A 12,994-nucleotide genomic window follows, 5' to 3' on the forward strand; every position below is an offset into this window, starting at 1 on the left:
GTCAGAAAATGAAAGTAAGTCAATGTAATGTCCTCAGAAGTCATGTAGACACGACTGTATGTGTGTGTGCGTGCAGGTGTGTGAGAAGGAGAAGCTGCTGACGGAGAGGAACCAGCTGAAGGCGTGTATGGGCGAGCTGTGGGAGAACTTCTCCTGCCTGTCCCAGGAAGTGTGCAGGGACGTCCAGCTGAGCCCCGAGCAGGTCCAGTCTTTACACCACTACTGCCCCGTGCTGCGGCCCGCCAACTCCACCGCCAGCCACAACGCTGCCCACGAGCCCAAGCCTCCACGCAGCCCCGCCGTCACCAACGCCACCAACACCACCACCACCAGCATCGACCTCACCACCCACTCGGGCTCGGCCACGCCGGAACCCAGCTTCCAGGGGTCGCCCGGCCCCTCAGAGAGCGAGCCTGACTTGGCTGTCCGAAACGGGGCGGATAAAGATATGGACGGCCACGATGCCAGCTTGTACACAAAGTCAGGGCTGTCCACTGAAAAATCCAACCAGACGGTAACAGTTGATTTTTGTCAGGAAATGACTGACAAATGTACAACTGACGAGCAGCCAAGGAAGGACTGTACTAAGTAGTGGTGGTTCTCTGTGTTGTTGTTGTTTTTTTTGTTTGTTTGTTTTTTTTTATTATTATTTAATTTGATTCTTCTGACAAACCCTCTCTTGGGGTTGTTGAGATGTCGGCCTCTCCCAGTGTTCACTGAAAACAAGCTTTGTATGTATTTATGTCTTTTTGTGCTGTCTTTTTTTTTTTTTGTTCTTCTTTTTGGACGGTTGACACTAAAGTTGTCTTAACAGCAGCAATACTGTTCTCCAGGTATTTTTCTCTTAACCATGACAGAGTGGGAACTTCTCACCAAACCTTTACAGTGGTGCTACACTCGGCCGGGCAGCAACCTCTACAGTGGAGACTCTGTTCTTCATGTGTCGCTCATCACAACTCATAGTTCAACCTCATCGGACCTAAACAGCAGCTCTCTTTGTCTCTCTGTGAACCGACAGTATCTCTGCTTCTTCTGCCTTTCTCTCTCCTCTCTGTTTTTTTTTCCCACTCTGTCTTTATCAATCTTCTCTACCTCTCTCTGTCTCACTCTTTCTCTCTCTCTCTCTCTCGCTCTCTCCCCCTTTCTCTGTGGTTTTTTTCTCACTATATCTTAGTGGCCCTTTTCGTCACAGCAATTCAAACTCAGGAATAAGCAAAAAAAATCCTCTGAATGTTCAAACTAATTCATGAAAAATGAGAATACAGTAGTTTCTGTACACGAGGAAGTTACGATGCAGTTAGACTGTAAAATGTTCATATGCAAAAATGTCTTCAAGCGTCTCACATTTGTATTTCTGTACAGGAGAACTTTGTACAGGCTGCAACCGAAAACATTCCTCCTTTGCCTTCCTCAGCACTGAATTGAAAGGAAAAAAAAAAGGTTTTTGCAGGTGGTTAAATGACTATTTTTATTTCCCACTCATCAGCAATACCATTGTATTTGGATGTTGTAACAGTGACTGACTTTCAAGTGCTTGTGTGGCAGAAATGTATATAGTATGGAGCATGATGACTGTAATAGTGATTTTTTTTGTACAGGTAGAGGCTTAGATGTTTCTTTTTTTTTTTTTCTTTTTTTTTTTTCACCGGGGTTATATCAAGCACCTTTTTGCTAAGGGAAAATCTTTGCTTTGCTGTTTCCTGTCCTGCCTAATGAATATTCCCCATCATGGTGGGTGTTCTTATACTCAGGAAATCAGCTTGACACACATGTAGACACTCAGCACACAGCACACATACAGACACACACGTCAACATACATGTGTAAAACTTTTCGCCCCATGCATGTATAAATTTAGACATTCGAGATGTATTTGTAATGCGCAGCTCAGGCCAGCTCCTCTCTCTCCACCTTTGACTCCTCTTTAAATGTGAAAAAAAAAGAGTTTTGCCTTGTGTTTTTTGGAGTAAATCTTATTTCTTATCAGTATTTAAAGATGCTATTTGTGTACACTCTCGCAGACATGCTTTGGGTTTCTTCAGTGTTGCCGTTTGATGCCATTTGACAGTGAAAAGTGCAGCCAACATCTACATGACAGATACTATACTCAATTTTTTTTTCAAATTGATCCTGAATAAGATAAATACAAAAAGACTTTTTAAAAATCAGTGAATTTGACTTATTATTCCGGCACTTTGTATCCGGCTACAGAGCCATTTAGCACTTCAATGAGGGTCTTTGTCTTTGTTTCAGACCCTTTAAACGTCTGAGACTGGAGCACTTAAATTGGCACTTCAAGGGGAACATCTTGTTGATATGATCATAAGAATATACAGTGAAAAAATTATCCCTATGAAGAAACCTGAATACAAAAGGAATCTAATGTTTTAGTATAAGAGGGTTCACACCTTATATTCGTATTTCTTTAGGACTTGAATAAGCTAATTCAGAATTCATTTGACGTGAAAGCAGTGTATGTGTTGTCAGAATGATTGAGCAACAATCATATTAGATAGTAACATGTTTGCCCTAATTGTGCATTTGTTTGAACACCTACTTTGTGATGTGCATGCATGCTGCCTATAGCTATAAGCCTAGTTAGTTTGTCCAGCTTCTGTTTGCCTCGCGAGTTCTCTCTGGAGCAGTCTGCTTTTAAAATGATTTTTTTAAATATATATATATTTCTATGTATAAACACGCTGAATTGTCTGAATGAGTAGGGCCATGCTCTAGTGCAAAGGTGGAATTTAATTGGAATGTGAAGCTTTCTTTTTTTCGTCGCTCTTTAAAGCCCCGATCCAAATGGCGCTCCTGTTAGCTTAGTAGAGAGCTTAAGCTAATGTCACCGCTGGGCTCTTCTGCTAGCTTCTCAGTGTAATCTCTCACTGAGCATTTCTCTCTGAAAGAAAGAAAGATTACTATCCATCCATTTATTATCCATACAAAAGACAAATAGGTATCTGCTACAGAAATTGGTATAAAAAATTGAAACCATTTGTGATTTTAACAAAGCTAATAATGAATTTGTAAGCATATAAAAAATACTCGTACTATTACACTTTTGAAGGTCTTGTAACTAATTGTGTTTGCATTAATTACAAAAATATTTCTGCACGTACATATAGATGGCAATATCTGGAATTAGTCCAACTGTATGGGCTAAATGTTGTTAGCAATACAGATAAAACCTCTAAATGCTAAGCTGGAAACTTCTCCTGAATTTTAACAGCAGCTATCAAGCTCATTTGATGACATCAGGAAAACTAATTCAACATCGCATTGACACTTGTAATGTGACTGTATTACCAAAAATGCAGGCTAGCAACAAAACCTTGCTAAACAATATGTAATGCTATTTACTTTGCAAAAATCACAAAAGGTTTTAATTCTAACAGGAATTGCTGTGGTAAATACCAATTTATCTTATAATATTAATAGAAAACACCAGCTCAAATGTGGGTGCTACTAAGATAGCCTAACAATTAGCCACCCCCCGGACACCCACCTATTACCTGACTCGATTTTGTGATTTTATTTGGGTGCATTTGGTGGGACGCTGTAAGTGTTTCATTACAATCAGAAACCACAATTTTAATTCTGGAAAAATCTATGTGAACATTTCATGGCCAAATAAAACTCGGATTGGGGCTTTAAAGTTTGGATAAAACATTGTGAAGTTCTACCCCTGACTTTTATTGATGTAAATTTTAGAGTTTAAAACAGTAGTTTAGAGTACGATCTCACATGAGACTGTTTTTCTGATACAGCCGAACAGAGTATCTCTTAAGTGTATTTTACAAACCTGTCTTTGAAATTGTTAAAAGACTGGTCTCTATTTTGTAGAGTACATAGACCCGCACATGCACAAACACATGCACACAGACACATACAGTATATTCATACAATACACACACAGGACATACGTTGTGGCACAGCGTGGAGCGGTAGTGACTCTTTGTCGACTGGTGTGGTTTCTCCTGTTTGTTCAGCCCTTTTCACTGTTTGTGCTCTTTTTCATTCTTGTACGTATATTTACTGAAGCAGAACAGTATTTACCCATGAGGAGATTCTACCAGGTTGAAGCCAGATAATTAAAGTGGAACACTTTACATCACAGAAGCTTCTTCTCTGCAAACCATTATGCAACATTTTCTATTTGTGTGCTTGATCCTAAATTGAGGAACCCTGGTGTTGCATTGGAGAGCACAGACTCTTTGACTTTATGTTTTCCTGTTTGAAGAAAATGAATTCATGAAGTTTGTGTTGTAGCCTAACTATTGTAACAAAAGGACCCTGGGCATCTGTTGAGATGTGTAATAATACTACAGTCACATTCTTGTTTAAGCATAGTAGAATTTCTCTTACCCTACCCATATGTTGCTAATTCAACATATCACACCTTTAGATTACTATAGAGGATGAAGTCAACAAACAGAATCACACTCTCCAGTCCGGAGACCTTTGACCTCTTTGAGTCTCACTGCACACTCCAAAACTGACTGCTTGGTCAAATTACAATTTATCCATCCTCAGCTTCAGTGGTGAGATGAGTTAATGTCAGCAATGTCAACATCTTAATGATTCCTTAAAAACTGTCTGGTTCACACCCTGGAGGTCAGTTCACTCAAATTAACAAAAATAGTCTAACCAGATTTTGGGATATCTGTCTCTTAAGATTTCTACCTCCATTCTGATACAATGGACAATAGAGGAATTTGGTTCATGGTGCTGAAAAAAATTACTAATGAAAACATCTCATTTTATAACAGTGCTCTGTTCCTTTGGATATTTGCATGGCTTTTGGTAGATCCAATGACAACTCCAGGCAAATGACACCAAAGCTAATTGACAGAATATGTTTTTGTCATTTGAGTGAACCACCATCAGTGGCTCAGGGTGCCAAGCATTTAAATCTTTTTATCATTCAGAAGCTCAGAAGTAGACTTTTTAAAAATGATTTGTTACTAACATTTAAAGCTGCATTGATAGATGAACTAATTTTGGCCACTTGGGGGCAGCAGAACAAGCCTTAAACACACCATTTGCATATTATGACCTTATATGGTCGGTATGGCTGTGTTAGCAAACAGTTGCTTCTTTACATGTCTCGCAGAAACAGTCATGTCCAGTATTCACTCTCCTGTTTTGGTCTCCACCAACTCCTGAGAAAACATATGTGGCTCTTAAGCTGGCAGATGCTCCACTATGTTCACCAGCTAGTAGCTAACTTAGCATGTCTGCCATTTGGTGGTGAGAAGGTAGCACACAATGAGTATATCAGAGCTTTTTTTTTAACTAAAAACTGCTGCTACTGGAAATGAGATGAAAACGATGAGATGAAAAAAAAAAGTTTTCTGGTTGTAAAGCTAAAAGAGGCTGAAAAGCTCTGCAGAGCTTAAGGGAAATGCAGAGTCAGTGATAATTCTCTGCTGGTTCGTCACTACGTTCGACCCCTCTCACATTGCACACAGTCATCTGATTCATTGTTCATATGCAAATATTGATTAGTGCAACTTTAAAATGATGCAACAGAAACATAATTATACCTAAAATGGCTTGATGAATTTGATATGAGGAATCCTTCAGGCTACTTTGTGCAGGCCAGACACTTTTTTAGTTTATAGCCATTACAACATTGATTTCAGTGAACAATTTTGCTCTTGCTGTAACTCTGTAATTGGATGCTCTTACCTTTTTGCTGTGTTTTTTTTTTTGTTTGTTTGTTTGTTTTTTGTTTTTTTTAATTAAACTTTTTTTTTTTGTTTAGTTTTTTTTGTTGCTGCTTCTCTGAAACAAACACTGGCTTTTCAACTCCAAAGGTTGTTCTATAAAAGAATATGAACAAAAACATGCCTTTCTCACAGACTGCTCAACTTTATTGAGAAAAAAAAAAAATTGGTATCCTGGTTGAATGCGCAGGTCGAGATCATTGAAGATAAAATATGAAAAATGGAATATGTTTACAAATAGGTGTCATGTCATGTATGATTGATTTTTGCCATGTAAAAATCACTTGGTTCAATTCGACTGGTTCTTGGTGTTGTGTAAAGAGACAAAGAATGAGTTTCCTCACCTTGTCTTTAATCCAACTTTCGGGATGGGTTAGCATTATATGAATACAAGTGCACCTCCGATATTTGCCTTAGAACGTGCAGAGGCCATAGTTCACATTCAAGTGAAGTGAGTGTATACAGGGGCCTGGGCCCCCATCCCCGAGTCACCAGTGCGGACTTTCTCACACTTATCTACCTGTGAAATCCTTCATACCTCTCATAACTGGTCAATGACTGTATCAGCAAACTGCATCAGGTGTTTTTTCTACATGCTTTTTACACAGATTATATGGATTATTGTATTAGTCGATTTTGGTGCATCATTTTTAATGTAATAGCTCTTAAGCTTGTAGTTCAAGTTGTTGTTTTTTTCTTTCATTTTTCTAGATGACTGTTTTGTGTTAATATTGTCAATTTGAAATAGCTGTTATTTGCTTATTCTCTACTAAGAGTTCTTACCTTTATAATTTTTAAATGCTACATGACCCTAATTAATTAAAATGACTCAATAACCATTGTAAATACAGTATTGTGCAAACCCAATTTTCATTAATTTCAATTGCTAGTGTTATCTAAACAACTTTTTTGTCTAGACACCATTTCTCTTTATGAAATAAAGAAACATGCATATCACACTTTGTGTTTTGTGAAGGTTTTTTTTTTCAAAAACACTGCTAGGGCCCAAGTGCTGTGGGTGTTTTTCCTGTGGTGTAACTCTCTCCCCCTTCTGCTCCAGGTGTCGCCACTCCTCCAGTGGAGTGGGTTAGGTGTGCACAGCTGCTTCCACTCACTGATCAGGGCGCATAGAAGTGAAAAGACTGAGCCCAGCCAGGGTCAGTGGGCCAGTGTGTGTAGGCTGCTGATCTGTGTATTGCTATGTGTCTAATTTACCTTTTTTCTTTTCTTTAAATGTATTAAAAACTAATAGAATATTTTGTGAAAACCTGGTGGTTTGGTTTAGTTTAAAACCAGAGCCTTTAGTTGTGTTTAGTGATTTGGTTTCTTACTAAAATTCCTTTTTCCTCCTCCCAATCTTTCTCTCCAGGAAAACCTTCTGTTTTTGTTACCTCCCCTCATCACCTGGTTTTCTCCTTGGGGAATGTAACAAACATCATAAAGTGTTTGTCAGTTCCATGAATGGACTTTTAATTAATTAACTGAATTTAATAGATAGATTTGTTTTAGTCACTTGGGGGCACAACATTGACAGACTATCATTACTCTAGGAAGCCGTATTTACACATCCAGCAGACATGGAGCAACATTAGCGTTCATCTACATTCGCATTAATTAGCCTGTTGCAGAAATGAATATTAGGTCTCTTTTAGTTCGATCTCCACCAACGTCTGAGAGAAATGTTTTGCTTATTAGCTACCAAATGCTTCGCTGTTCACCAGTTGGTCTCATTACTAAGTTTTTATGACTCTGATGCTGAGCAGGTAATGTACAGTGTACAGTTTTTTCCAATTAAAAACGGCTGCCTGCTGTTGAGAATAGTGAGACTGTGAGATAGTGAGATTCCTGTGATCTCCTTTTGATAGCTAATGTCATAACTTGTTTTCGCTTTCATTCACTGAGCCTCCCCTGAAACTGTTTGGACCCCCCCCCCCACCAGTGAGGCCCACCTTTGAAAACACACCACTCAGACAAAACAGTTCAGTCCTGCTGAAGAGGGAAAAGTGTTTAATAGAAAAAAAAAAAAAAAAAAACAGGACAACAGAAATATTTGCAACAACAGCTTAAATTTGTTAGATATATTCACAAACAATATTAGGCTACTCTCAGTTGAAACAAAATGTTTAATTTGAAGAGCCCTTTTTTTTTCTGCAGCTCATTCTGTACGATAAACCATAAACACTGGTTTAGAGAGTGCTCTTGTCTTTATGTGGCTGCCAATTCCACAGTCTTTAATTACAATCTTCTGTCAAATAGATTTACGTTTGGTCTCATTTTATGAGCAGTCACATGTGCTTTCAGCCAAATGTAATTTAGATTTTCATTCATGGTCTCAGAAACCACATTCAACCCTAAATAGCAAGTCACTTGCAAACTGTCAGCCTGAAGCAAATTATTAAGCATCTCTTGCCTGTGGAGTGGTGTGTTTTTAACATATTTTACTGAAGCTCTTGTTCATGCACAATATATACTTTTATGAACTGTGAAAACATAAAGTTGCAGTTGAGACATAGGATGAAATTTGCTTTGCGATCAGGATCCCTCAGTCCGTTTATGACCTATTCCTCTAGCTTGGTGCCAAAACAGTCACTTCCACTTTACTTCTTCATGATTGAAGACAGCTCCAGAATCATGCTCTGAAAGAAAGAAACGTGTGGACATTGTGTGGTTATTATTCATGTCACATACACAAACACATTTCTCTTACCAGCAGCATCTGACCTGCAGTGGTTTAACCTGTCACCTTGATGTACTGATGTAAGAAGCAAACACCAAGGTGTGTCAGTGCAATGTGACATCACATATCTTTTCACAAAATTGTACTGTTTTGCAAATGATTTGTGGGGCCACTTGTAATACCTACGTGCCCCACCAGTGGGCCCCGACCCACAGGTTGTGAACCACTACCATAAATGAAATATATGTACATATGAAGTAAAAATGTATATACAGATGTGTGAAAATTACATATGGAACCTAATTAGAAATTGGAAAACTATCATATATTATATGTATAGCTCAAATATTTGTTTATGCATGTACACTTATGTTTTAGACATATGTTATGTAATATATTAATCCCAAATCCTGTCAATATATCTTGATATTATGTAAATGGAAAAAAAAATAAAAATAAAAAAAATGTGTGTTTTTAAATGAATGAATAAGAAATAAGAAAAACATCTCTTGATATAGGAGCATACATGTCATAATACATTTCTGTACTGGTGCTGACAGTGGTCACAGATGAAACAGACTTAAGCTTTCAACCAGAGACATCAGGGAAACGCTGCTTTTCAACCTTTTAAAGTATTTCCTATGTTTCCTCAGAACATTTTTTCATTGTCCTTCCTTTTCCAAATCTGGAATCAGGATCCTCAAAGGAGTCCAAAAAATGTTAAAAATACAATTTAATTTTTTTTTTTTTTTTTTTTTTTTGTCTGTGCTCTCCTCACTGGTTTAAAGTGGGGTCTGATGTCACATACATTTATGCCTCAATCACCATTTATCAATGTTTAGATGAAAACATAATGAAAGTTTTGTGGTTTTTGTTCAAATTTGATTTAAATAATCTGATCAAACTTACTTGAACTCTAAATGAATAATACCAAAGTGTGTTTTCAGAAGCTTTGATTGTTGGTTATTCAGTCTTGAATATTAGATATGAGATTGTGACACTGGTTCGGGGTGTGTGTGTGTGTGTGTGTGTGTGTGTGTGTGTGTGTGTGTGGCTGTCAATTTTGAATAAAGACAATATGGAAGGAGAAAGAGAGTATGTCGTAACAGACCTAGGTTCAGTGGCAAAATACATGATGTCAGAATTTTTTTAGAAGCAATTTAGATTATTGAAAGGGTTAGGTCACCAAAAAAAAAAAATAAATAAATAAATAAATAAATAAATAAATAAATAAATAAAAATTTACCTCTTGCAGAAAATATACATACAGGTATTTTTGGTTTTATTTGTCCAGGTTTTGAGATATCTTGCCTCTTCCCTAACACAATGGAGGAAAAAAAAATGTGTCTTGTTTTGTTTTGCGGCTGAAATTCTTATTTTTCTTACTTCCTGTGGTCTAACTTATTTCGCTGCAGTGAAGTCAAGGTGTACTCCAGAGTGTGTCGGTACACAGTGACATCACCAGTGGGTGTGGTTACAGGTGCAATGGAGAACAATTTTGACCACATGCAACCACATCCACCTGAGTGCAGTCGAAGGTGCAACAGTGTCAACCAGAAAGGGAGTGAATGTAGAAGATTTAAAATGACTAAATATAAACAAACCAAACCAAGGAACAAAGTGAAACACAATGCACTGTTATATGTATTTCCTTTTTAAGTAACATTTACTGTGTCATGATTCAATGAAAAACATAAGAATAATTATTTATCTTTTTGTCTTTAATGAATGAATTGTTTTTCAATTACATACATTTTCAGCATTAAAATCAAATCACAACACAGGAAAAAAAAGTGAAGTGGTGTATTGTATTTCAGTGCTGTCTATCAGCATATGGGTTGCCTTAATCCATTCAATGTCCATATTTTACACTTTTCCTGTTTTCTTTTTTTTTTTATTTTATCGATAAAAAGATATATTTGTGGTTCTAAGAACCAAAAACCATCTCAGTGTAGTTTTACATCTCCTCTCTCAGGCTTCTCTCTGGAGCTCAAGTCAGCCAATCAGAAGAGAGGATCAGAGCCTCTGTGTGCATTTCTCGCTGGACTGAGAAATGCTTGCATAGTATTAATATAAGATCTACACCTTCTTTATAATCAAAACACATGGACATCTACCTTTATACAATATGGGGCCTTTAATACTAAATACAAAGTGATGTCACTAGTTTTCATAAGGAGGTGTAAGGGAGCTTTTTCTCTTTGGACATGGAGATGTGCTGTCCATGCTAAAATGAAGAGCAAGGAACTGTCCAGTCAACCTGGGGTCAGAGCTTATTATCACTGAAACAAGTTGATGGCAGCCATACTGTACATAGAACAATGTGTAATTGTATTGACTTTTTATGTTTTAATTTGCTTCTATTTAGGCATTGTTAATCTTCCATAATGAAACAATGCTTCTCAGCTTGGTTAAATTACTCTTTAGACTGTTTCATTCACATATTCAACTAAACCCATCACAAAGCCAAGCGATGACACTTGTTGTTTTAGGATGATTAGATAGAACATTTAAAACCATTTTATTATGCTCTTACCATGGACATCCTCCTCCCACTGGCTGGAGGTGGCGGGGTCATCACTGGACTCTCTCCCTGGTTGAGGTGCTGGGCCTCGGTGTCTGTCCCACTCTGAGAGTCGGCGCTGTCAAACGGAGTGGCCAGCTTCCCCTCTGACATTCCTCTGGACATAAAACTGCACTTTCTGGCTGTGGGGTAGTGATCGCTCTCGGGAGAATCACTCGTGTCACTGAGCTCCTTACAAATACTCACTCTGCTCTGCTTCCTCGGTGGGTTCTTCAGGGCTGCAGGGATTTCCATGTGGCTGGCCATCAGTGTGGGTCGAGGTCCCGCGTACTGCGGCTGTCCTGAGCCGTGAGGTCCGTTTGACTCATCGCTGCTACATGAGGGTTTCCTGCTCTCAAGAGTGTAGCGCCGGTCCACGGCCCCCATTTGCTGTAGACCCTGGATGTCAGCTTGGCTTGGCGGATGCGTCTGTGTAGGCTGCTGATTGGAACTATTGGACTGCTCCTGATTCTGAGGGGCCACGGGGGGCAAATTCAAAGGCAGAGTCTCCCTGGGAGTATCAGGCACAACGGAGCAGGTCATCTGTGTGAGCTGCATCAACCTCTGTGGTGAGGAGTTGGTGAGCACACAAACCTGCTGCACCATGGAGTTTTTCTTTGACCTGTACACACTGTCATCATCTCCATATTTGTATCCGTACAAACTTTGCTTGATCTTCTTCACCCCCAGATGGAAAATCTCCAGGAGGTTGAGGAATAAAGAAACTCCAGCAATAACCAGCATGAAGACCATGAAAATGTTCTTCTCTGTTGGTCGTGACACAAAACAGTCAACACTGTTGGGGCAAGGCAACCTTTCACATTTGTACAGAGGAGAAAGCCCAATGCCGTACAGAGCACACTGACCTATAATGAAACCCACCTCCACCACAGATCTAGTCAAGATATGGAAAACATATGTGCGTAGCAACGACCCTCTGAGGGGAGCTTTCCTTACTTTCTTCTGTTCGTCTAGTTTCCTGAGCTCTCGCTCAATTCTTTTATGGTCCTCCAGGATTGGGTCTGTCCCCTCCAGTTCGGCTTTCAGACAGGCCTTTTTCTTGTGCCTCTCTTTTTCAAGGGTCCTCAGACGGTATAAGGCATGGCCCATGTAGACCAGAGACGGCGAGGACACAAAGATGATCTGAAGGACCCAGTAGCGGATGAGGGAGATGGGGAAAGCCTGGTCGTAGCAGACGTTCTTGCAGCCAGGCTGCTCCGTGTTGCAAACAAACTCGCTCTGCTCGTCATCCCAGACATCCTCGGCTGCAACGCCGAGCACAAGCATCCGGAAAATGAAGAGGATGGTGAGCCAGATCTTCCCCACCATGGTAGAGTGAATGTGGACCTCTTCTAAAATACTCCCTAATAAGTTCCAATCCCCCATCTTCTGTCATATTATTAGTAACTGTCCATGAATAAAGAAAACCATGAGTAATTTGTACGTCAATGAAATGCAATAAAAATGTTTTACTCACATGTTTTTTTTGGGTCCGTGTCTCATGTGCTTCAGTGTGAAGCAATCATAAAAAAGCAGACTTATTTGTGGGACAATGGGGCTCAACTGTCATCCCCTGAAGACAGACGAGACCCCACTGTGCCATGTAGCTGACACTATTTCAATGCTGTGGCAAACTAGGGCTCCAGTTTGGAGTGATTGATCCACCACATGACGCTATAATGCCCTGAGGGTAGTTTCACCCTGCAACTTTTAACAGGACACAACACTGGAAATAGCACAAACTGAAATGTCAATACACAGCCATGGACATTGTTTTCGACTTTATTGTTAAAAATGTACACAATATGACCGAAAGTAAGTGGACACCTCCGTCCATATAGCTTTTTTCTGGGTCTGGGGCTGTGTTTGTGGTTCTAGTTTAGTTCCATTGAAGGGAAGTCTTTCCAGCATATCATGATATTTATAAACAACACTATCCTTTCAACTGTTTGGCCATAGTTTGTTCATACAGAAATGATTTTCCCTGTTTGGGGTGGAAGAACTCAACTGACCTGCACAGGGCCC

General features: G+C 39.2%; 2 protein-coding genes across 3 annotated transcripts in view; one reads left to right on the forward strand and one right to left on the reverse strand.

The window, feature by feature from the left end:
- bach2b (BTB and CNC homology 1, basic leucine zipper transcription factor 2b) overlaps positions 1-6,686 on the forward strand; it is a 106,306-nt gene extending 99,620 nt beyond the window's left edge. For both annotated transcript variants that reach the window (XM_071478490.1, XM_071478489.1), the window contains exon 5: positions 77-6,686. In XM_071478490.1, the coding sequence (XP_071334591.1) occupies positions 77-592 (516 nt within the window). In that variant the 3' untranslated portion in view covers positions 593-6,686. The remainder of the gene's footprint in view (positions 1-76) is intronic.
- A 909-nt stretch (positions 6,687-7,595) lies between these two features.
- On the reverse strand, positions 7,596-12,748 carry gja10b (gap junction protein alpha 10 b). The gene is made up of 2 exons (XM_071478491.1): positions 10,943-12,748; positions 7,596-8,365 (listed from the first exon to the last, which is right to left on the reverse strand). Exons 1-2 carry the CDS (start codon positions 12,353-12,355, stop codon positions 8,327-8,329), a joined length of 1,452 nt encoding a protein of 483 aa, XP_071334592.1. The 5' UTR covers positions 12,356-12,748; the 3' UTR covers positions 7,596-8,326.
- Between the last annotated feature and the right edge of the window lie 246 nt (positions 12,749-12,994).

The sequence above is a fragment of the Trachinotus anak genome, unplaced genomic scaffold, assembly GCF_046630095.1.
Source record: "Trachinotus anak isolate AG129_WGS33_773 ecotype Australia unplaced genomic scaffold, CSIRO_AGI_Tana_v1 ptg000005l, whole genome shotgun sequence".
In the NCBI taxonomy this organism is placed as follows: Eukaryota; Metazoa; Chordata; class Actinopteri; order Carangiformes; family Carangidae; genus Trachinotus; species Trachinotus anak.